The 26,178-nt window shown below is 44.3% G+C and overlaps 1 protein-coding gene across 3 annotated transcripts in view; it reads left to right on the top strand.

Annotated features, from left to right (window-relative positions):
• CALCRL (calcitonin receptor like receptor) overlaps window positions 1-7,402 on the top strand; it is a 93,506-nt gene extending 86,104 nt beyond the window's left edge. For all 3 annotated transcript variants that reach the window (XM_083468951.1, XM_083468953.1, XM_083468952.1), the window contains exon 13: window positions 1,674-7,402. In XM_083468951.1, the coding sequence (XP_083325077.1) occupies window positions 1,674-1,964 (291 nt within the window). In that variant the 3' untranslated portion in view covers window positions 1,965-7,402. The remainder of the gene's footprint in view (window positions 1-1,673) is intronic.
• The last annotated feature ends 18,776 nt before the right edge of the window (window positions 7,403-26,178 follow it).

The following is a 26,178-nucleotide window of genomic DNA, read 5'->3' as shown; positions in this document are numbered from 1 at the left end:
CAGATTCAGTAACCTTCCACTCCCGATGTCAACGGTTCTTTGAGGGGATGGGTTCTGCATACCTTTTGCCAAGGCTGCTGGTAAACTCCGCTTCCTGTTGCACAGGTGGCCTCCCATATTGTATAAACGGAAACTATTGTAAAACAGAACATCCTTCCATAGTCCTTCTACAAACAAACGCAGACCTCGTGTGCCTTCATCTGTTTTATCCCATGTATTTTTAAACAAGGTAGGAAAGCAGACAGAGCTCTATTCAGGAAGCGGCGTTTCCATCAACGCCACAAAAATGTGAATCACGTTTGCTGATTGAAAACTCTTGCCAGATTGTGCAGATGCATAACGTTTAGGATGCTACAGTGCTTTAAACCATGCTGAACATCTCACGTTGGTCAACGTGTTTGGGGGATATTTATTGTTTCCAATTGTGCAGAGGTCACCAGGCAATCTCCCACCCAGGGGTCACCAGGTCCATGCCTACTTAATTTCAGAAACTAAACCAGAGGGTTTCAAACTTTTCGAGTCCACGGCTCCCTTGACTAACAGCATTCTTTGTGTGGCTCCCCTTGAGTCAGTTCATGAGGAAGGATTCCACCATTGTGTCTGTTGCTGTTCACACTGAGGTGGAGGAATAAATAAAAAATTGTCCAGTAGCACCTTAGAGACCAATTTAAGGTCCTACTGGACAAATTTTTATTTATTTTGACTGCGTCAGACCAACACGGTTACCTACCTGAATTGAGGAGGTGGGAAAGCCAGTCCATGGAATCAGTGCCTCCAGTCCTTGAGCCCCTGCGTAATTCAAATATATATCCTATTCAAAATTAGGAACATAAGGTGAAGACAGTGCCAGATTATTTGCTGCTCCATGGGGTTTAATCCGGCACTGGGCGAGGAAAGCAAATGTGTGCCATTTTCTATGTTTCGATTTCTGGGAATGGAGTTGAGAGATGACCTAACCTGGGGAGAAAACAGCAAAGACCTGATGAAGAGAGCACAGCAGAGGTTATATTTTCTGAGAATCCTCCAGAAAAATAAAGGACTCAAAGGACTGTTAATGGCATTTTACCATTGTACTGTTGAGAGTACAATGGTCTCAACGGACTGTTAATGGCATTTTACCATTGTACTGTTGAGAGTGTATTAACTTATGGTCTGTGTGTGTGGTTTGGGAGCTGAACGGTCAGGGGAAAAACAATGTTGCCCAGGGTTGTAAAGACTGCAGAGAGAATAAGTGGGTGCACTCTTCCCACCTTGGATCAAATCTATACTGCCAGGTGCCATAAGAAAGCTGCAGAGATAGCGCAGGTTAGTGCACACCCCGGAAATGATCTCTTTCAGCTTCTGCCTACTGGAAGAAGGTACAGGGTTATAAAGACTAGGACTAGCCGCCTGAGAAACAGTTTCTATTCAAATGCGATTTTGGTTTTAAATGCAGTGTAAGGTAGTCTCTATGGGAGTATATTGTATTTAATTATGGGGTATCAGAGTTTTTAGGGGGCTAACTAGGCTGGGATAGCAGGCTTGTTGGTTTCTGAATGTCTGATGTAGATTTCCAATTTCGTTGTTCTCTATGGGACAATGACAATAAAGATTATCGTATCGTATTTCTGATATGGCACCTGAGGCAGCCATCTTTGTCAACCTGTTCTCTGTCCCCTTCTTCCCTGAAATAGGTCCAGTCTGTTCTGAGGAGACACTGGAAGCAACACAGGATCCAGCTTGGGCACAGCTTTTCTCACTCAGATGCCCTTCGCTCGGCTTCCTACACAGCCTCCTCGATCGTCGATGGTCAAAGCTTCAGCTACAATCGTGAGAGCTTCCTACACAACCCGCCTTCCTACACAGCCTCCACGATGGTCGATAGTCAAAGCTACAATAGCGAGTGCAACTGGGAACATACGAACGGGAAAAGCATTTACGACACGGAAAACGTTGTTTTTAAAGCCGAAAAGCTGTACGGCTGATTAGCAAGGACTCTTTATTCCCACCCTCACGATATTTTGAGTGGATGACTCCAGGAGCCAACAAGACAGTCCCACCCACCCACCCACCCACACTTTTTTGGTCAGTCTTTGAACTCGGTTACTCTTGAAGGATGTGACGGATTTTAATTTCTTTCTCACATGTGCTCATGCCTTGGCATATCTCAGCATGTGAGTGCTTGCTCTTTGTTTGTACACTGGAGCTGGTCTTGCCCACCAACTGAAGTTTCATGCTCTGACCTCTGGATGCCCAACCTTCGGAGAAATACTGGCTGAAGTTTTCATGGGGATCAATCAAGCTCTAGATCTACATATGTGTTTTGTACATATAGATATGTGTCGGGATAGATAGATGTTGCCTCTTCAGCTTCTACCGTGTAGACAAAGTGGGCAATTCTTTTGTATGACGGGAATCAAGGGAAGTTTCGGTTTATTTTCAGCGGTTTTGTATCATGACTGGGGGTTGTCCAAGAGGTCGTTTTGTATGCTCAGAAGAACTTGTAAATGCTGTATTTATCATGTCGTTTGGTCTTAAGTGCAGCCAGCAGAGCAACCTAATTAAGTATTGGAAAGGATGCGATGATTGTAAAGTATTCTACGTGTTGTCTGTGCAACATTTAACTCTGACAAAGATAGGTATAAATCTGCAGTATAGACAATGGCTCTGATTTGATTGGCGTTAATCAGTGACTAACCTGCTCCATTGGCTTCAATGGGACATGCTACCCTTACTTGAGATTGAGGCCCATGGAATTAGATGTGCACAGCTCCTGGGTATATATGAACAGGATTGGGCCATTAGTCACAACTTGCTTTCTCTGACCCAATGATTTATCTTGTATTGATCACTATTTTAAATGGAGGGAGTCGCAAAGGCATGAGGAATCTTTGGACCTGAATGCTATGCTATGCTTCTTCATCTTTTCATTCAGCTCTTCTAAGGAATTTCTCCATGGAGCTTCCCTTTCCTTTTTGCAGAAGGATCTGTTTTTGAATGTGCACAAAGTGAAGCGAATGCTTGGACCGTAGTTCCGTGTGCTCCTTGGTGCACATTGTCGAATGGCATACATGAAGTTTGCACTAGAGACAGTAGCAGGTTTGTATTTCGTAAGGAGAAGAATATCAGGCACTTAAAACTCACATCCTGTGATGCACAATGCAATGCAACGCAACACAATACAACGAATCGTTTCCAGCTGGTTTGTCTCCTGGGTCCTAGATGTTTCAGCCAGAGCAGATTTGTATGTACTGCAGCTGCTCACTCATCTTGTGGTACAGAAACCCGACTGACTATATACTGATGGGAAAGGCAATGATCGGAGAATGAGTTGGCCATAGCTAAGTTGGCTCTTCAGAATGCAATAGTGGAGATGGGTACAGGAGCCCTGACCCATTCATGAGTTGACTCAGGTATCATCTTTTCTAAGGCTTATGGACCCATGAGTCTGCACTGGCAGTAGCGCTGACAGCAATTTGGTATAGAAGGCATAGGACAGGGATTAGAGCTGGGCAATATCTGTTTTTCAACATCATGGTATATTGCCAGTCAAACGTTGCGATAGACCAAGCTATCACAATGTTTGAAATAAGGATGGAACTACCCGTATTTTTCGCTCTATAGGACGCACTTTTTCCCCTCCAAAAATGAAGGGGAAATGTGTGCGTGTCCTATGGAGCGAATGCAGGCTCCTTGGCTTCAGCGATAGCAACATGAAGCCTCCAAAGCGCTCTGGAGGCTTCGCGTTGCTTTCACTGAAGCCTGGAGAGAGAGAGGGATCGGTGCGCATCGACCCCTCTCACTCTCCAGGCTTCAGGAATAGCCGCCTGAAGCCTTCGGAGCGCAACGCAAGTTCCCGCCGCGCTCCGCAGGCTTCAGGTTCCTTTTGCTGAAGCCGGGAGAGCAAGACTCTCCTGGCTTCAGCAGAGAGGGAGAGCTGCGCGGCACCCCTTCAGCCAAGTGGGAGGAGAAATGGAAGGGGCTCCGTTTCTCCTGCCGCTTCGCTGAAGGGGCGCTGAACAGAGAGGGGGAGAATTTTTTTCCCCTTGTTCTCCGCCTCTAAAACAAGGTGCGCCCTATGGTCAGGTGTGTCCTATAGAGCGAAAAATACGGTGTATAGAGGTGAACCATAGAGCTGGGCAGTATTTGGTTTTCAGCTTCGTGATACATCACCCCCTAAACATTGTGATAAACTGATCTATCGCAATGTCTGAAATGAAGATGGAGCTGTTTTTTAAACGTGGTGATGTATCACCAGCGAAACATCGTGATGTACTGATATATCACGATGTCTAGGTATGCAGAGGCGTTGACCGGCCTCACGGTTCTCCGTACATTGTGATTTTTTGCGTAGCATGTACACATCATGATTTGCAATGTATTGCCAGGTCAAAAACTATGAAGACTATCTCGTGATATGGACTTTGAACTGGACTTCAAATTGCTATATTGCCCAGCCCTAATGGGGATGAGCAGGGATAGTTTTCTAGAAAAAGAGGTGCTGGAAAGCGTGCCTTGTTCTCTTATAATGGCAATGGCACCCACCTGAGAGGTGCCGGAATCGAGTTCCGGTGAGTTCCGGCTGGAAAAAAAGCCCTGGGGATGAGGAACTTGTGGCCCCTCAGACATTGCTGGACTGCAACTCCTCTCATTCCATGTATACCCCCTAAAGTACTTAAATCCAGCAGAAGTCAGTGGGGTGCAATGTAGCTTAACTGCATGCAGGAAAACCTTCTGGGAGACTTAGCCTCTTGAGGTCTGCAAGTAAGTGCGATATTCTTGTTTCTCACGCCTTTCCCAAACTTTATTCTGCTGTCTCCACTTACACTGAGAAGGGCTTTGCTCTGTGGATAATACCACTGGTGCATTTTAAAATGATGAGGTATTTTTATTTTTATTTTAAATCATGTATATTGACTAGCAGGAGAAAGCTACGAGAGCACATGGACCTAGGTGAAATAAATTCCCCAAAAGACTTAGGAACAAAGAAAATGGGCATGCGGGGGGGGCAGTTTCATTAAAATAAATAAATAATATGTGGCGTATTTAATGTGGAGAAAAAATGAGAACTGTCTAGTCACTGCTACTGGTGATGGAACAGTCTCATACCAATGTGGTTCTGACTTCTTATGAAAGGACTGGCAAAGAGGGAAATGAAGCCCCTTCGTCTTTCTCAGAACAACATCTGCCTATAAATGCCACGGTGCAATGTGAAGTGTTCAATTTCCTCCTTTTTTTTCAAGGCTGCACATTAATTGTCATTTAACAGGCTTCGGTAGGCAGCTAATTTTGTGAGCCGTTACAATGCTTTTGAGGCTTGAAAAAGCTTTGAATGGTTGTCGTCACGATTGTATAATCATATTCAGATGCTTTAGGGAAAGCTCGGCGAGTTCTTGTTATTTTGTTATTTAGGATGGCGTTTGACGGAGTAATGAAATGTATTGAAGCGGCCGTGTGGTGTTACAAAATTAAAGTTGTTGGGTGCTTGGAGCCATTCCTGTCATTTGAAAAAACATGGATTTATTCAGGGTTGTGTGTTGCCTGTGATTCCATGGCAGTAAAGTCTACAGCAGCCTTTCTCAACCTGTGGGTCCCCAGATGTTGTTGGACTCCAACTCCCATCACCCCTAGTTAGCAAGGCCAGAGCTCAGGGATGATGGGAGTTGTAGTCCAACAACGTCTGGGGACCCACAGGTTGAGACCGCTGGTCTACAGGATTCATGTTCCTAAGAATATCTTCTTCTTTTTAGAGTTATAAAAAAATGGTTTAAAATGTGTGTTCCGGTCTCAGAATCCAGGGGTCGGAGGGAAATCTTCCACAGAAAGATCCTTCCGGTCCCTTTGGGTACCTCCTCCTCTCCGTGACTAAATTATGCAAATATATTCTGCTTTATATAGGTCACAGCATTCAGATTTTGGGTGTAAAGGAGTTTTTTAATCTAATTAGCTGACAGTGCTGTACTTACAGTGTGTCATCTGGAAACACATCTGGGCCTAAAGTTGCACAATAAACATGTTTTAATTCTATTAGACGCATCTTTCTTGGAGAGATGACACACAGATTTGCCCTACCCACGGTGTCACTGAAGGACACATGTTTATTTTACAATTTTCTTTTCTGTGGAGCTTGCTCATGGGTGTGGTACCTCAGGGTCCAACCCTTCCTTTTCAAAAGCCATGCGAGGAGAGCTTTGAAATGTCATTTTGTCTGTAGATTTTAATCTAGCAGGCTGCTGCGTTGGCCCAAATCTGAGGAAAAGCCTGAATCGTTTCATTGCATCCAAGGCCAAGCTGTGGGTCTGGGGACATGCTGTGATTTTCTTTTGTAAGCAGGGCAAGAAGGCTCTGGCTATGCAGTGTGGAATCGGGAATATTTCTTCCAAAGAAGACAATGGAAAGCCCCGGAAACACAGAACTTTGGATTGTGGCCATGCTTGCCATAATGCACCTCAATAACAGCCATTCCTTTCTTTATTTATAAGTAACTCCACCTCTGCTCCCCTCCCCCTAAAAAAGAATTCTAAATTTCTTTGAGACCCACATATCATTCCCGTACACTGGCCTGGATGTGAGGTCATTGTAACTTGAGTGCTACGACGCTATCAGCTGAGGCCTTTATCAAACCTGCGTGGACATTACGTGATCCAGCCATCACTTGCGGATTCTCAGGTGACTACAGTCGTACCTTGGAAGTCGAATGGAATCTGTTCCGGAAGTCCGTTCGACTTCCAAAACATTCAGAAACCAAAGCATGGCTTCTGGTTGGCTGAAGGAAGCTCCTGCAGCCAATCAGAAGCCACGGAAGCCCCGTCGGACGTTCGGGTTCCAAAAGAACATTCGCAAACCGGAACAATCACTTCCGGGTTCTTCGGCGTTCGGGAGCCAAAACATCCGAGTTCCAGGATGTTTGGGATCCAAGGTACGACTGTATATGAGCTCTCTGTTTGGAAATATATTGCAACTGAGTAGATATTGGGTGATAAGAAAGTTCTCTCTGTGGCGATTAATCGGTGATAGTTCATTGAGACATGCAGATTGTTGTTTGATGTTCCAGCCATGGGACAACCATGCCTGTATGAGCCAGCCCTTAGTGGCTTGAACCCAGGGTTATTCCTCACCTGCAGGGCATTCTTGCATGGATAAATGTGGTTTATCCTCTTATAAATGTGGTTAGTAAACTAGCATCTTGGAATAATGGCACTTTTTGAAGGTGGTCAACATTCTTTGACAGTCATCATTTTAGTAACCTAAGAAGTCAAGAAAGGGATTTTTTTTTAAAAGTATTTCGCCTTACAAATGGTATCTAATAACAACGAATGTCTAAATTTTAGTGCTACAAGATATTTCTTCAAATGAATGAATATCCGTTTTATTTTTTTCCTTCTGCTGCTGACGCGTTCAGTTAATAAAATGTCAGAAACTACTATTTGCGTGTGATCCTTAAAAGATTCTTAGTTACTCTCCTTCTCCACCAAGGTTGACACACAATTCAATCTCTTCCTTCCCTTCTCCCTGCATTTCTGGACTCTTGGAGTTTGCACATTTTTTCCAATGCATGCTCAATCATCAACATCCAAGACTGAGTCATGTTAATAGATAATTTACGAGGGCAGGGTTAGCCCCAGATTTAAGATGGAGGACCCGCACCAGTGCCTCTGAAGCAAGGAGAAACCATGGACCAGAAACTCAAAAAGGTTGCTTTTTGTCACCTTTCACACTCTGCCAGTGACTTCCTCCGTGGCCACTAAGGTTGGGTGTGCTCTGTTCCCTCCTCTGTCAGTCCATCTGCCTGCTTGCTTGCCTGCCTTCCTCCCTCCACTTGCGGCTTTCCCTTCTGACTCCTTTCTCCCTCCCTTCCTTTTTCCTCCTTCTGCAACTCTTGCCCAATATCTCCACCTTCCTTCCCTCTAAGAAGAAGAGTTTGGATTTGATATCCCGCTTTATCACTACCCCGAAGGAGCCTCAAAGCGGCTAACATTCTCCTTTCCCTTCCTCCCACACAACAAACACTCTGTGAGCTGAGTGGGGCTGAGAGACTTCAGAGAAGTGTGACTGGCCCAAGGTCACCCAGCAGCCGCATGTGGAGGAGTAGAGACGCGAACCCGGTTCACCAGATTACGAGTCTACTGCTCTTAACCACTACACCACACTGGCTCTCTAAGACCCACTGGGTGCTTCACTCACACTTCTAATAGTGCTGACGGCCAACTAGGGATGGGAGTCGGGAGGGTTACTGCAACAGCCCACACCAGGGACCAGATTCCTCCACCCAGGGGGGTAGGAAGTGCAGTGCAGGAGGAGCGGTTCACCCTGGGTATCACCCTGAAAGGCGGTGACAAAATGGCGGGCGGCACTCACTGCGGGGCCTGCAGCATGCCCGAGTCATGCCTTTTGGCACCCGCAGGCTCCACACTGTCCGCCTGCTGCCTCCCCCCAGCTGTAGGACAGCTGAGGCACCGTGCGCCCCATCCCTTCCCTCTCTAAGGGCACTGCGCCCATCCCGTCCCATCCCTATGGGCTCCAAGTGCCCCATTCTGTCCCTATGGGTGGTTCGCCCCGCGTGCCGGAGAGGCTATCTCCACTAATAACAACAACAACAACAACAACAACAATAATAATAATAATAATAATAATAATAATAATAATAATTAGTATATTTATTTATTTATTTATTTATTTATACCCCGCCCATCTGGCTGGGCTTCCCCAGCCACTCTGGGCGGCTTCCAACAAAATATTAAAATACCGTAATACATCAAACGTTAAAAGCTTCCCTAAACAGGGCTGCCTTCAGATGTCTTCTAAAAGTCTGGTAGTTGTTGTTCTCTTTGACATCTGGTGGGAGGATGTTCCACAGGGCAGGTGCCACTACCGAGAAGGCCCTCTGCCTGGTTCCTTGGCTTCTCGCAGTGAGGGAACTGCCAGAAGGCCCCCGGTGCTGGACTTCAGTGTCCAGGTAGAATGATGGGGGTGGAGATGCTCCTTCAGATATACTGTACAGAGGCTGTTTATGGCTTTAAAGGTCAGCACCAACAACCCATTTCTTTTTTGCGCTGTTCCACCCTATCCTCCAATTCCCTCTGCCGCCTCATCCCTCCCTCCATGGCATCCCATCTCTGTGTCATGAAATGAGCATGGAGCCCAAAGGCTGCAGAAAGTCCCCAGATTTATACCCTTGCGCTCATTCATCTAGACGCCGGGATAATTTCTGCCCGGCCATTTATTTGAGAAATTAAACAGCGCTGCTTCATCGTTCCATATCTTGGATACTTCACGGCCCATCCTGAAGAGTCCTCCTGACTTCTCCTCCTTTGGCAAAGTGCGCCAACGTTATCCGGGAATACAATAACTCATCGAAGAACATCACAGGATAGGACTACTCATAGGTGCCAATTCCCTGGGGCCCTGGGTGCCCGAGCACCCACAAAATTCCCCATGAAGGGACAGGGCACCCACAAATTTTGGTGCCAGGGCCAGGCACGCCGCATGGCACCCACAACCCTGGGCACCCACAGTTGTGGGGCCGACTCTGGGGTTGTGACTGACTCTGGGGTTGCGGTGCTCATCTTGCTTTAGTGGCTGAGGGAGCCGACATACATGTGGCCAGCATGACTAAGCCGCTCCTGGCGAACCAGAGCAGCACACGGAAACACCGTTTACCTTCCCACCGGAGCAGTACCTATTTATCTACTTGCACTGGCATGCTTTCAAACTACTAGGTTGGCAGGAGCAGGGACCCCGTCGCAGGGATTCGCACCGCCAACCTTCTGATCGGCAAGTCCTAGGCTCTGTGGTTTAACCCACAGCGCCACCTGCGTTCATTAATTAATTGTCTGCAAATTACTTTGGGGTGTTCTAATAAATGTAGGTGTAATTGTTCAAATTTTAGCCCTTAAGAAGTGGGAAATAGAAAATTAGCAAAGCCTGCAATGCAGAGAAATTTAAAATGCTTTGTTGTGTCTTCATAAAAGCCTGGTTTATTTACAGATGCTCCAGATAAGAGATTTATAGGGTTGCGTCCTACAAGAACAGGCAGTGTCCGTTCCAAAATAACATCACTCCCAGATGTGAAAGTTAACAGGCTCTGAGCATATAAAGCCAAAAAAATCTGCTTCTCATGAGTTTTTTTCCCCTCCCCTAGCTGCTAAAGCTGCCACAATAAAACAAGCTTCTACAACCCCTAGGGTTGCCATACTTCAAAAAGTAAAATCCAGGACACCCTGAAAGTTGTTCAGTTTGGGGGGGTTGTTTTTGGGAATCCAAAAGTTTTTGAGCACTTTTTAGACACACACCAAAAAATGTGATTGACTTGGCTAAGATCCAGAACTAAGTGCCGCCTTTCAGAATTTCCCCCAGACGTCAGTTCTGCCTTTGAAATCCCTGTAATGTCCAGGAAAATCCAAACATATGGTAGCCTGAACGACCCCCTACTCCTCCCTGGTTACTGAAAAAACCACATGAGTTTGATATGGCAGCCAGCCTCAAAAAAGGGAGCAATATGGATTGCTTTTGCCTGTTAGTTACTTTTGATACATTTGCATTGGCGAACCTTGCCTTCTCTGGTGACCTGGGCTCAAGTTTTTCTTGAAAGTTAAAATAAGGAAAATCTGATGGAGACTTGTTCCATTCCTTTACTGAAGTCACTTTCTGATAAACAGCCAAACAACAATAATAATACAACAACAAAAAATCAAACTTATATACATAAGAGAGCTTGGATAACCCAGTCTTTTTGGCAGGCCACAGGGATGTGCTGTTTTGGCATGAGGAAATTATTTGTTGTTTCCTTCAAAACAACAGTCCAGATAAAAACGGATGAACGTTACAGTTCTGTTTTACAATTTCTGCAAAGAGAAAATGTTAGTCGATTCAATGCCTTGTCTCTCATACGACAAATGAATGTTGAGAAAGTAAGTTGAACAAGCTAACATCCTCAAATATTCAGTTTTTCATTCTTTTTATTGGAAATGGAAACAAATTAGTTTTTCTCCTTTCTTTAATCATTTTTTTTCATGTGTAGTAATACAGAAAGTTTGACCCCAAAAATTCCAGCAGCGGGGGGGGGGGGGATACAATATATCCTGGAGGGGATAATAAATAAGAACACACAGGAGAGGAAAAATATTGCAAATGTGGTACATATATTTATTAATAAATATGAATAAAAAAGACTCTGAAATCTCTCACACAACAATTATTCCCTTCGTATGGACACTGAGACATCGTTCAATTCCAGTAATTGTATGAAAGGCGTCTCCTCCCTTCCATTAAGAGCTTACTGTTTATTTCCATGGAAGTGATTTTAAAATGTGAAACTTTATACACTCAGGGAATTTCCTTTTTGTTCACCGAGGTTGACAAATGCTGAAAGGGGTAATGGTGGTTGTGCATGTGTTTTGCTAAGAGTTGTGAAACTGCACATGCTCAGAATACATTTTTTCTGGTCCACGGAAGCTTATTCCATAATAAATGTGTTAGTCTTTAACATCCAAAAAACCTTATTTTATTTTATTTCCCTTTTGGGAAAGTGGGGTCCTATTTGGAGAACTGCACCAGAACCCTCACCCATCTTAATTTGGCCTCAGCCACAGTGCAAGGTAAGATGGGAATTAAACTTTTCCCCTGCCATTGTGCCCCATCAGTTACACATACTCAAAGCAGTCTCCAACTAATCCAGGGGTCAGCAAACTTTTTCAGCAGGGGGCCGGTCCACTGTTCCTCAGACCTTGGGGGGGGGACTATATTTGGGGGGGGGACGAATTCCTATGCCCCACAAATAACCCAGAGATGCATTTTAAATAAAAGGACACATTCTACTCAAGTAAAAACACACTGATTACCAGACAGTTCATGGGTGGGATTTAGAAGGCAATTGGGCCGGATCCGGCCTCCGGGTCTTAGTTTGCCTACCCATGAACTACCATATTTTTTGCTCTATAAGACGCACTTTTCCCCTCCTAAAAAGGAAGGGGAAATGTGTGTGCGCCTTATGGAGCGAATGCAGGCTGTGTAGCTTTCGTTGAAGCCAGGAGAGCAAGAGGGATCCAGCTTTGCTGGAGAGGCGCTGAGCACAGAGGGAGATATATATTTTTTTCTTGTTCTCCTCCTCTAAAACTAGGTGCGTCGGGTGTGTCCTATAGAGCGAAGAATATGGTGATGCACAGTGACGTAGCGTGGGGGGTGCAGGGGGGGCCGGCCGCACCGGGCGCAACATCTGGGGGTTAGGGTTAGGGGGCGCAAATCCACGGGTTAGGGGGCGCAAATTACTTGCCTTGCCCCGGGTGCTGACAACCCACGCTACGCCACTGGTGGTGCATCCTTATCAGTGCAATAATTTCCACTTCTGCATTGGGATTTTCCTCCCCCTGCATGTGCCCTGAGCCCACCCTAAATCTCCAGGGAACATATTTAGGGGCAGGAGAAGTCCCAGTGTGCAAGAGAGACATGTTACTCAGACATGTTACTTTGGATGCAACCCACAGTTGATCTTTTCCCTGTGAAGAAAATGGACATCTTTTCTTCTGAGGCAAATGCAGGCTCGTTGGGGGAAGGATCCAGAACAGGAGCACAGAATGGACACACACACAAAATGTCCTCACCCAGACACTATCTTTTAAATCTGCTCGCCTTTTTACCGGTGGGCGGCGTTGCAGCCAGGCAGCCAGGCCTCAATAGTTTTCCACATGGGTAGGCAAACTAAGACCCGGGGGCCGGATCTGGCCCAATTGCCTTCTCAATCTGGCCCACGGACAGTTCGGGAATCAGTCATGTAATGAGTAGAATGCGTCCTTTTATTTAAAATGCACCTCTGGGTTATTTGTGGGGCCTGACTGGTGTTTTTACATGAGTAGAATGTGTGCTTTTATTTAAAATGCATCTCTGGGTTATTTGTGGGGCAAAGGAATTAATTCATCCCCCCCCAAAAAAAAAAAATAGTCCAACCCCCCCCCCCCCCAAGGTCTGATGGAGAGTGGATCAGCCCCCTGCTGAAAAAGTTTGCTGACCCCCGGTTTTCCAGCTTAGGGGGGAGGTATGCTATTTCCTCCTACATCATAGCCAGCCGCGTCATCTGTGTTGGGCAACAGCTCCAGCCAATCAGCCAGCAAGGTGGGAGTAGCCACGAGTAATTTAATCACTGCAGAGCTGGCCAGCTCCCTCTTCCTTGCCTCTCCATCAGATCACCCTACACACCTACCCTCTTTTCATGCTTTGCTCTGATATGACCTTGCTGTGGCAATTGTCGGTCGCCATGTTGTTGGGACCGGGTAGGAATTTTTTCCTCTTGGCAAATTGGCATCAGCCATTTGGCTTTCACCTACCTAGTAACAATCATCACAACTTTTGTGAGGTTAGGCATTGGGTAAGCCTTTGTTTGGCTGGAGGGGAGGTTGTTGCCTTCGCCTGCCCCTCCTCAGTAAGGGTATCCCGTTAAAGGGATTTGGGGTGTGAATATTGTTCGAAGTCTGTGCGTGGGCTAGGGCCATGTCACAGCCCCTGTTGGGACCCCACGGGCTTCCACTATCTGATGTGAGTTACAGGGCACCCCCTATGGGTGGTTCACGCTTCCGTGGACTCCCTGCAGATGGACAGGAGTCTGGATATAGCCTGGCTTCACCCCAATGCCTAAGCCAAACTGCTCACATCTGTAACCAATAAAGTTGTGGCCTATTTGAACCCATAAACCAAAATACTCCGTGTCAGTGTTATTTATTATTAAGTCATCTGAAGGCAGCCCTCTTTAGGGAAATTTTTAATGTTTGAAGCTGTACTGTTTTTAATATTCAGTTGGAAGCCGCCCAGAGTGACTGGGAAAACCCAGCCAGATGGGCAGGGTATAAATAATAAATTATTATTATTATTATTTATTGTTTTCCTGGGAACTTTGTGGCTCAGGTGCCTTGGTATGCAAATGCAGCTGTGGGTAGGTGGGTTGTACACACAGAATCACAAATGCTGTGCAGGACAGAAATGGTATACAGTTGTACCTCAGGTTACAGACGCTTCAGGTTACAGACGCTTCAGGTTACAGACGCTTCAGGTTACAAACTCCGCTAACCCAGAAATAGTACCTCAGGTTAAGAACTTTGCTTCAGGATGAGAACAGAAATTGTGCAGCGGCAGCAGGAGGCCCCATTAGCTAAAGTGGTACCTCAGGTAAAGAACAGTTTCAGGTTAAGAATGGACCTCCAGAATGAATTGAGTTCTTAACCCGAGGTACCACTGTAATATATCTGAACCTTAATCTAAAGAAGCACAGAACAGTTCCTGCTTCGTTTTTTTATTCCTTTAGGCACCTGGCTTTGTGCACAGAAACAACTTTGCAGCAGAGCAGGGTGTCACTCTCACAAGATTTGAACTGGGCCAAATGCAGGATTTGTAAAGAAGGCTAAATCCCACATGAATCATTAAAACTTCTCCATGCATCCACTGTTGAAACCTGACAGAGACCTTGAAAAACAACAAAGTAGTTATTTTGTGCCTTTTCTAACTTGAGTTGTGTCGCCCTCAGGCAGCGCTGACTTTGCCTCTTTGTTGTTGGTGGTGCGGATATGCTCTTCCTGTCAGCGTGCAGAATGTTACCATCTGCAGCGTGAGGTGGGGAAAATATGTCCCTAGGCAGATGAACGTGCCTTAAGCCAGCCTTCCCCAACCTGGTGCCCACCAGATAATAATGATTTAATAATAATTTTATTATTTATATCCCGCCCATCTGGCCGGGTCGCCCCAGCCACTCTGGGTGGCTTCCAGCACATACAAAAATTTAACATCAAACATTAATAACTTCCCAATACCTTCAGGTGTCTTCTAAAAGTTGTGTAGTTTTTTATCTCTCTGACGTCTGATGGGAGGGCGTTCCACTGCCGAGAAGGCCCTCTACCTGATTCCCTGTAACTTCGCTTCTCGGAGTGAGGTAACCTGCAGAAGACCCTCGGAGGTGGACCACATTCTGAGCGATGGAGGTGGAGACATTCCTTCAGTTATACTGGAGGAGATACTGCGGACGACAACTTCCTAGCTGCGGCTGATGGAAATTGTCATTAAACCAGCTTCAGTCTGCAGTATAGGATACAGCCTTTGCGTTTCCCATGGATTGTTATGTTTGGAAGATGCCCTGGCTTCTTTCTTCTGATCCCCACAGGAAGACAAATGTGCAGCATCTTCCAATATTTCAGCTATTGTTCCATGTGTCTGTTGGAAACGAATGGGTGATTCCGTTCCAGGAACTGGCAATGGAGCTAGTGACATATGTACGACAAAGTCTTGACACAGCAGAAATGCCTCCCGTTAACGGTGGTGCTTTCAGTATCAGAACTGTTAACTAGACAGAAACTGCTCATGCAATGCCATAAAGTAGGAGCTCACTCTCACAATTCTTCATTCCTCTGTCTTGCTCGCTCAGCAAACTTCAGTGATGATCATAGCTGTCAACTTACAGATTTGAAAATAAGGGACCAGCAGCCTTGAAAATAAGGGACCAGCAGCCCAAATAAGGGACTTGCAGCCTCACCTGTTCCAGGCACTCCAGTCTTCCTGTCCTCCTGCAGTCTGGTCAAACTCATGCTGGTAGCGTCGAGAACACTGTCCAACCAACTTTGTAACCAGAGGTTCAACTGAATAGAATCTGCATCACATGCACCACAAGGCCTATGCAGCCTCAACTTAAGATGGCTCCCCGGCCTGGCTTTGCACTGCAAAGTTTGCAGCAGCATGTGCAACAAAATGGCATCCAGCATTCAAAAAACCCCTCAGCTTGCATTAACTAGCCACACACAAGGCATGCAAGCTCCACCCCCCCCAGCCGTTCTTAGACTTCTTATTGGGTGAGCAACACAGCCAAGCAACACAGTTGGAGCCTCCCTCCTCCCTGGCCGGCAGGAGCTGCTTCCTTTGAAATTTAAGGGACATCATCAATAAGGGACAGCAGCGGGACATGGCGCTGGAATAAGGGACTGTCCCTTCAAATAAGGGACACTTGACAGCTATGGTGATTATGTTTTGATGTCTACCCACGCCAATGGTCCTATACACAACAGATGTTGTCCAAACAAACCCTGCTGCTATCACCAATTTCTGGATATCCTCAGAGTTTTATCTGTCATGCCCCATGGGCCGCATTTGTGCAACGCCTGGAAGAATTAAAACAGTGGAGTTCAGCAGAGAGCTTTTGGTCCCTTAAAAAATGACTGAGTGGTGCTGTTACTAGTTTTGGCACTTCCACATGGTCTGAGTAATGAATCTCTGCTAACGTTGAGTAACAGTGTTATGAAAAACTGTGCAAGATATTAAGACAATATGTTTCGAACAATCGCTTTTGGGAAGCATTTCAATTTTTTAATAATAAATGGGATGACAAGGCAAAGCGTAGTATTTTTTATTTTTTTTAAGTGAGTGAGGCAGCTTCCTTCTTACAAACTAGAACGGGTGTAAAAAAAAAATTATGGAAAAATGGTAACAGAATAATTCTGCCAGCACTTATGTAATGCCTTAAGGTTTCCTCAGTAATTTTGAAAATAGGTTAGGTATTATTGAAGCCCACCAACATCTCGAGTTCCCAAACCAGGATGCAAATCTTCCCGACAGTGTGAATCGTATGACCTGTGAGAGATCACCTAAAGACGTGCTTTTTCGAGGCTGTGCTCGCATGGTGCCCAAAAATGAATGCTTTGGGGTACTGTGTGAGATCGTGGCCCCCAAGAAAGCATTTCTCGGGGGGGAGTTTCAGCATGAGATCACGATGTGAAATCACGCGAGATTGCAGTACTCAAAATGGCCGCCGTGCTCTTCCATGAGAAAACAGTATGTCCCATTTTTCCAGGACACTTGTGGGGTATGTGAGTACCTGTGTTAGAAGCAAAAGAACCAACAGTGGAAGATTGGCAGGTGAAGATGATGGATTTTTCGGAGCTAGCCGACCTGACTGGAAGAGTCCGCGACCAGAAGGAGGAGGAGTACCAGGAAGAATGGATAAAATTTAAAGACTATTTAGCTAAATATGTTAAGATAATTTAATTGGAAAAGCTTGCAAATATTAGATAGGCTGAGGATTTAAATATGTAAGGGTAGGAATTAAGATGATTAAAATTAGATTTGAAAGCATGAAAGATGCTAAGTGATCAAGTTAATTTTTTGAGAAGATTGATTTTGGAAAACTGCTAAAATGATATACAATGAAATTCAACCAGGGGGATTTGAGGAAGTCACTTAACAATGTTATTAAGATTGGTTTAACCACAGTTAGGATGTATGTTTGTCTGTTTGTTGGTCTAAAAATTTTTCTGGAAAATTAATTATTAAAAAATTGAGGGGGGGGGGAATAGAAGCAAAAGATCCCATGTTCAGTCTCAGACATCTCCCAGTAGGATTGGGAAAGACTCCTTTTTGAAAGCTGCCATGGACCCAATATGTGTGATTTGTATTGCTGGGGGAGCAAGGGGAGGCAGTGAAGCAAGATGGATGGTTTTTTTGAATGCAAATTGTTGACTTTGGGGACGGCACAGCAGGAACAAGGGTTAAAGTCCTCCAAACCCCCATTCTATCTGGATTGTGAGCCCCACAGCAGCAATTTTTGTGTGCTTAAACTGCACTTATAGGCACAGCTACTCATCTAGGATAACCTGTATAATTTATCCCTGGGAGACTGAAAGAGACTAATAAACTCAGAAAGAGACCTGTGATTTTTCCACCTTCCCATGCCATTTGTTCTGGACATAGAAGAGCAGCGATTTCATTTATTTATTGTAAAAAGAAAGTGTATATGCCCCTTGATTGTGGCAAAACCCGTAAGCCGTTTGCGAGAAACATTTAACTGATCAAAATGAAACAGATTAAAATGGTTTGAAATAATTTACTTGATTCACATTCCCACATCTGTGATATTTTGACCAAAATGCAAGGAAAACTCATAGAGGTGTCATTTGCCTCAGCAAGCACATTTTGTGGGCTTTGGGTCTGCATGTCTGTCTGCTTTTCCTTGTGATCAAGGTGGCTTGTTCTTCTTTGAACTTATGTGACCTCTCTTTCCTGCCCTACAGGAAATAAATTTCTCAGTATCCAATGCAGAGGGTTTTTCCCCCCATTTGATTGTGGGCTGTGAGGTTCGGCAGATGCCTTTTACAATTCCTTTCATGGGCAGATGAAAGTGATTGACTACATGGAATTGGCAGAAATGACTGGCAGAATTTGAGACCAAGGGGAAGAGATGGTGAAAGAAGATTGGAAGAAATTTAAAAACTATTTACAGAAATATTGCAAAATTAATGAATGCTAGAATGATGTCGGATTGAGGTTAAGTGGTTTCTAGCTGTAATGGTATAAAAGAATATGAAAAAAATGGATTTTTAACAGGTAAAAATTTAATGCTACAATATATTTAGATTAAAGATCAGGATAAAATAAGGAGGGAAAGGAATTGCTGAACTAATAAATTGAATTGGAATACAAAAAAGGGAGGTATGAGGAGGTCTGGGAAACAAGTAAATGAAAGATAAGTGACAAAAAGTTGGAATTGTTTTTAACTGCTTTTTATTTTGTATTTTTTCCTTTTTCTTTTTCATTTTGTAATATTGTGAAAACTTTAATAAATATTTATATAAAAAAAAATACAATTCCTTTCATGCTCCCTGAATACTTTCCCCCATGATCCTTTTGTGATTGGCACTGAACACAAATCTATATCTAATCATATCCTCAGGATTTGCAAATGCATACCTTCTAGCTTTTTTTCTTAGTGCTGTTACATAATAGTCTGTTTACTATTAATCTTAACAGCTGAGTTCAGAACGGATAGCACTGCAAATGCAAAACTTCTTCTTTCTCTCATTGCACCATGTTTTGAGTTGGTACACACTTCTTGGATAGAAGCTATGGGTGTGCATCAGATTCGGGTGAATAATAAATCGCAAGCCCTTGTGAGCTGCTTTGGGTAGTGTCAGGAATTTTACTTTTTGAAATATGGCAACCCTAAAGATGCCTCACCTACTAGTATTCACAATCAACTCACGTCTTTTCTTCCTTACTGCTGCAAGTATTATTTATGCAATATCACAGGGGACAGCACCAAAATCTAAAGACTTATAAAGCTTGTTAAGAAATCAACCGTTCAGAAAACACACAAGTTATTTACGAAGATTGCAAAATGTAGCTTTAAAAAAAAAATTCTCTTTTAGTTTGTTGTAAATATTGCAAAAACATTGTAACACTGTGTCGTGTTTTGTATCATTTATATATTTGAGGGGAGGAAACTGTATGTTTAGTCATGGCGTGATGAATATGTGATATGCAATTTGTATTTTTCAATTTGTTCAGATTTGTTTAAGGTCTGCAGCATAACATACCTGAAGTTCAGCAACATCTGAATTTATTGTTTTTATTCTGTTCTCATAGCCAGTTATAATGTGCTATAATCCATTATTTCCCTGTGTTGTACTGATGCATAGGTGATACTGTGTTGCTACTAGACACTCTGTGTTTTCCTTAGGAAGGAGGGAGGAATATAAGTACAAGGAAATAAATTAATAAGTAAGTACTGTATGGCAAATGAAATATTTTATTTCTGTCTAACAGAGCACAAAAAGATCTGACCTACGGGTTTGTGTTTTCTTGATTTACTGTTCATAATTCTACGCATGCATGCTAAAAATATTCTTAGAACTATTTCGGGTGATCTCTCTCCTTAACTATCTCATTTTCTAAGAACAAAAGTTCACAAAAAGCAGGACTATTCCGTCTGCTCGCAACTTGCCTGTAAACCAGTCTCCTTTTAGTTTACATAGTTTTAGCAGCAAATAAATTCCTGGGAGAACGCAGGAACAGGACTTGACAGATAAATGAATATTTGCAAACCCAAACTAAATCTGACATGGTGCTTGCATCCTTGTGGTAGAGATTAGCATGGCTTAAATGGCATTAACAACCACTTAGGTTAGTACGCTAACTCACAAAGTCAGGTGGTCTAGGCCATGCCATGCAGTAACAAGGTGCTGGGTGATTCCACAAGTAAGGTAAAGGTAAAGGTACCCCTGCCTGTACGGGCCAGTCTTGACAGACTCTAAGGTTGTGCGCTCATCTCACTATGGAGGCCGGGAGCCAGCGCTGTCCGCAGACACTTCCGGATCACATGGGCAGCATGACAAAGCTGCTCTGGTGAACCGGCACCAGAGCAGCACACGGAAACGCCGTTTACCTTCCCGCTATAAAGCGGTACCTATTTAACTACTTGCACTTAAGGGTGCTTTCGAACTGCTAGGTGGGCAGCAGCTGGGACCGAACGATGGGAGCTCACCCCACCACGGGGATTCGAACCGCCGACCATACGATCAGCAAGTATTAGGCGCTGAGGTTTTACCCACAGCGCCACCCGCGTCCCACAAGTAGTCATTGTGGTGCTCTTGGCATCATACTGGTGCTCTTGGCATCTCTCACCTTGAAATGAAGCACAACAGGAGACTATTATACATGGTCAATAGGAGGGGGGATTTGATCCATTTGAATCTCTCTGCAGTTGTTCTACATTCATTAAGCATCTCTGTGCATGAACTATGCAGGCGGGCAGGTACAATGCTGTGCTTGTGGGTGCCATCTTTGGACACATATCACTTAGAGGGAAGTGGGTGGTGCTGTGGTCCAAACCACTGAGCTTCTTGAGCTTGCTGATCAGAAGGTCATTACACTATCTAAAACAGGGACCCGGGTGGCACTGTGGTCTAAACCACTGAGCCTCTTGGGCTTGCCAATCGGAAGGTCAGCGGTTTGAATCCCCACGACAGGGTGAGCTCCCATTGCTCGGTCCCAGCTCCTGCCAACCTAGCAGTTTGAAAGCATGCCAGTGCAAGTAGATAAATAGGTACCGCTTCGGTGGGAAGGTAAACAGCGTTTCCGTGCGCTCTGGCACTTGTCACAGTCCTCCGTGCACCAGTAGCGGTTTAGTCATGCTGGCCACATGACCCGGAAAACTGTCTGTGGACAAACGCCGGCTCCCTTGGCCTGAAAGCGAGATGAGCGCCACAACCCCATAATCGCCTTTGACTGCACTTAACCATCCAGGGGTCCTTTATCTTTTATCTTTTTACATATCACTTGGGAAGACAAGCAAACTAATGCCAGTGTACTAGAGGAAGCAAAAATCACCAGTGTCAAAGCAGTGAATCTTCAACATCAACTTCATTGGACTGGCTATGTTGTTTGGATGCCTGATTATCGTCTTCCAAAGCAACTACTCTATTCTTAATTTAAGAATGCAAAGTACAATGCTGGTGGTCAACAAAAGAGGTTTAAAGACTCTCTCAAAGCAAATCTTTAAAAAAAGTAGTATAAACACTGACAACTGGGAAACACTGGCCTGCGAGCACTCCAATTGGAGAACAGCCTTTACCGAAGGTGTCATGGGCTTTGAAGACGCTTGAACTCAGGACAAAAGGGAGAAACGTGCTAAGAGGAAGGCACACTTGGCAAATCCACACCGTGATCAACTCCCATCCAGAAACCTATGTCCCCACTGTGAAAGGTCATGTGGATCCAGAATTGGCCTCCACAGTCATTTACGGACTCACTGTTAAAACGGCGTTCATGGAAAACAATCCTACTCAGCTATGAGTGATCGCCATAGAAGAAAAAGCTGTTGAGCTAGATTTTACTCAGAGCAGACCCTATGAAATGAATAAAGATGACTGAGTTAGGGCTAGTAATATAAAAGGATCTACTCTCAGTAAAACTGTCTTCTCACACAGGAGAAAGCCCTCCCCGAACCTCAGTGCCTTTGTGACATTAGATGCCGCTACACCAATCCCCAACTACTTCCTGTATTAATTTGCATCATTACAAACTCCATGCAGCTAAATCCAAAGGTTACATTTAAAAAGAAAAACGACCTTATTAAATTTTTCTCCCACTCTTCCTCCCAAAGGAACCCAGCACCAGGTCAAAGCATATAAAATAGAATAAAAGCCTATTTTAAAAATCAAAACCATCTAAAGACATTTAAAAGCAATAATAATAATAATAATAATAATAATAATAATAATAATAATAATAATAAATTTATTATTTGTACCCCACCCATCTGGCTGAGCCTTCTCAGTCACTCTGGGCAGCTCCCAATCAAGTGTTAAAAACAGTACAGGATTAAATATTAAAAACTTCCCTAAACAGGGCTGCCTTCAGATGTCTTTTATAGATAGGATAGCTGCTGAAGGGAAGGTGTTCCACAGGGTGGGCACCACTACCGAAAAGGCCTTCTGTCTGGTTCCCTGTAACCTCACTTCTCACAATGAGGGAACTGCCAAAAGGCCCTTGGCGCTGGATCTCAGTGTCCGGGCTGAATGATGGGGGTGGAGACGCTCCTTCAGGTATACTGGGCCGAGGCCATTTAGGGCTTTAAAGGTCAGCACCAACACTTTGAATTGTGCTCGGAAACGTACTGGGAGCCAATGCAATTACATACTTCCACCATTTCTAAGATACATTTTTAGATTGCTCCTGTGAGTCAATGAGAGAGGCAGATGTGCTTCTCCAGTAGGGGTGTTCCAAAACCGGGAAGCCACCACCAAGATGGTCCTGCCATGGGACAATGCCAACCCGGCAGGAGCCAGAGGCAGAACCACCTACAGGACCTGCCTTTTCATGGACCAAGATGATTGATATTGAAGGAGTTCCTCCTCCAGGGACTTGGGTCCCAAGCAGTTGAGCTTGAATTGGGCTTGGTAGCACATTGGCAGCCAGAGCAGAGCTTTCAGGACTGGGGACGCATATTGGGCTGCAATTGGGCTACCATTGCAGACTGGGGCTCACTGGGCCAAGCCCCAGTTTCTATTGCTTCTTAAGTACAGCAGCATTTTCCCCCTCTGCATGGTTGCCATAGACTACTTCCACTTGTGATATTGAAAGACCAAATGTGCAGAAACATCAGCCTTATTTGTGCAATCTGGACATGTGGCGATGGTTGTGTAAGGCAGAAAAGGTGGATCATCCTTGCTTGGTCTCACTGTCACATCCCATGCTGCCCTTTATAATAATAAACTTAAACATATATTTATACCCTGCCCATCTGGCTGGATTTCCCCAGCCACTCTGGGCAGCTCCCAACAGAATATTAAAAACACAATAAAACATCAAACATTAAAAAGGTACCATATTTTTTGCTCTATAAGATACACCAAGACACACCTAGTTTTTGGAGGAGGAAAACAAGAAAAAAAATATTCTGAATCTCAGAAGCCAGAAAAGCAAGAGGGATTGCTGCACAGTGAAAGCAGCAATCCCTCTTGCTGTTCTGGCTTCTGGGATAGCTGCGCAGCCTGCATTCGCTCCATAAGACGCACAAACATTTCCCCTTACTTTTTAGGAGGGAAAAAGTGAGTCTTATAGAGCAAAAAATATGGTAGCATAGGTACAGTGGGCCGGCCTAGGCAGTTGGTATGAGTGCACAGAGGAATTGCTGTGTTTGGTATTGCCTCGTGTTTCCTTTGCATCATAACAAATCCTCTTTGCTCTGAAATGAATGGCAAGGAGTAATGCAATGACAGTGTAATGCATTTGGTAAAAATCTTCCACAGCAGACAGTGAGGCCAATAATGAAGTTTTGTCAGAAGCCGAACTGCAGTAGAATGGAAACAGTGCAGCATGCGTTAAACAAAGGTCGGAGCAGAAATTGATGCCTTCTTGCATTTCTAACCGAGAAGGATCACTTCTACCTCCACCAGCCCTTGCCTCTTCAGGAAAAGCCCATTTTGCAATATGCAAAACAACCAAGGCTTTAAACAATGGCTTTGAGCTCTTGAATTTTTCTTCGTGAATTATTGTGCAGCACAAAACTGTTCTGTATGAAATGTGTGTCTCTCATGGCGCCAGTGAATTGAAGATGAACAAAAATGCAAAAAAAAGATAGCTTCAAATTCATTTTCTGATAGGGTAGTATTTGCAGTGGTTCTGAACTATGAAAAATATATGCTTCTTTGAAGTCTAAAGGCTTACCTCTGGGGCTCACTATTTTTCGCTTTGTAAGCTCTCCCTGTTCTCATTGGGTAAAAAAAAATAATAATAATCCCTTTTCAGCATTATATATTCACTTCAAAAAGATAAGGAGAGAAAGAGAAAGAGAGGATATTAGAAGTGGACAATTTTTGTGATGGAACAGCGTGATTTGTTCAGTACGATTAATCAGCATGCAGGAGACTTGCTGCTGGTACTTTTACTACATTTTTGAACACAACAAGAGTTACATAAATGCAATTAATGGCATTACGATAATGTCATAGTGAATGTTTAATTGCTCCCTTGTTGATTCCGGGACTATTTGAACTGGAGAAACATTCAAGGCAGACATTGTGTAAGCCTTATTTTGAAAACAGACCAAGGGAATTCTGCCTTTAGAAGACTATATGAAATCACAAGTATGTAATATTGATCCTGTTGGCTCCTCGGTGATGAGAGCGTTCTGAAAATAAGAACGACGGAATTGTTGTTCAAAGTGCTGTACTAGAAGAAAATGTTTTGCATTTGGCCCAGCTTTGGAAGCTGGAACTAGATGTTATGACACATGCATGGTTAACTGTTCTCTATTTTTATTAGCTTCTTACATTTATATCTTAACTGTTTTCCGCCATGGAACCCAAGGCAATGTAACATAGTTTCCTGAGAGTCTCTCATCCAGACCCTGACAGTATGTGGAGGGCCACAGATTCCCTATCTCTGCTCTTGCATAAGCAACCCTGTGGACATCCTGTTCTGTTCTTTGGTGGAATCTACACACATATTTTAAAAAATGCTATGAAAATGCTTTTTAAAAAAACGTTTTGAAAAATACATTGAATTTTGCATAGCTCCCTGTGCCCATCTAGTGTCACATTTCTACACTGCACTTTACAGCACATTTAAAACGTTTTATTTGCAGCCGTGTAGATGAGTCCTTGGTCTCAAAAGAAGCAAACGAATCAAAATTCCCGATAAAAAATGAAATTGTTACCACCGAAAGCTGGCATCTTAAGATCAATATCAGCTTCACATTTAGAGAGAGCGAGGAAGTCTGCCTCTTATTTCAATAATAATATTTATGTAAGGAAACAGGAACAGGGATATGCCTAGTGAGTGGTATGAATTGACAAAGGAATCCACTAAAAGGAGGAGGAAACCTGATATGAAGGATGTTGTGGATGTTTCTGATATTCACCAAGGCATGGTTTCATTGTCCTTTGTTGTGCTTATGAACACATGAATATCAAAGGGCTGGAAGACGGGGCAAGTGGACATGGAAGTGCACTTAAGAGAGCAAAATGAGGTTTCAGAGCACCATGGAAACACGTATACGCAGATACCGTTCCTCTCATGGAGCGAGTTCTTCAGTGTGGCTGGGACCCTCAAGCCCGTGAAACAAGCAGGCATCAGTAAAAATCCTACAGAACAGGAGACATAACAAAAGAGGAGGGTGATATTTCTGAATCTTCAGTCTAGCTTACATCTCCATGCCATGTACACTGCTCAGTTTGCAGGTAGCAAAGCAAGTTCAGGAGGTGTTTAAAAATTTATGGAGCTGTCTCAGATTATAAAGCGCATATACAGGGCCGGATTTAGGTTTGATGAGGCCCTAAGCTACTGAAGGTAATGGGGCCCTTTCTATGTCCAGCTGTCCTTTGTCAACAACAAATTGTCGCTGTTCTTTTGGGTTGAATATATGCTATATGGTAATTTATGAACCTAATAGGTATCTAAAGCCATTTGCACATGCAGACTGTAGGCACCCTATATATAGAAATGAGCAAACCAGTGATATTTTAGGGAGCAGGCTATCAGGCGGGGCCCATTACTTACATCATAGGAGCCTACACAACACAAACCACTGTTGCTGTATGTAATGGGAATTGGGGGTTGCTCGTGCGTAAGTTGCCGCCACTCTCAGTGAGGTTGCCTGGATAAACCTTTCCCTGGCTGGACAGTCCTGATTCCGCGTCTGTCTCAGTCACTGGCAGAATCCGTCAGTGGGCGTTTCCTGAACTTCTTCCAACATAAAAGTTCCTTGACGGATAGTCGCCGCCTAGCCTCCCTGCGCGGAAGTCTTCTGCGCAGGGTAGGTGTGGGCAGTGGAGGACCAATGCTCTCCCCGCTGGTCTCTGGCGAAGAGTCCTGGAGCCATCCCTCCGAAGCCCGCCGAAGCCCGCCTTTCTCCCTGGTGTAACGCTGATTTCCTTCCCCGGTCACTGAGTCCCCTCT

Source organism: Podarcis liolepis (assembly GCF_965112155.1).
Source record: "Podarcis liolepis genome assembly, chromosome: 1".
Taxonomy (NCBI): Eukaryota; Metazoa; Chordata; class Lepidosauria; order Squamata; family Lacertidae; genus Podarcis; species Podarcis liolepis.
Note: the sequence above shows the minus strand (reverse complement) of the source record. Positions and strands in the feature narration are given on the sequence as shown.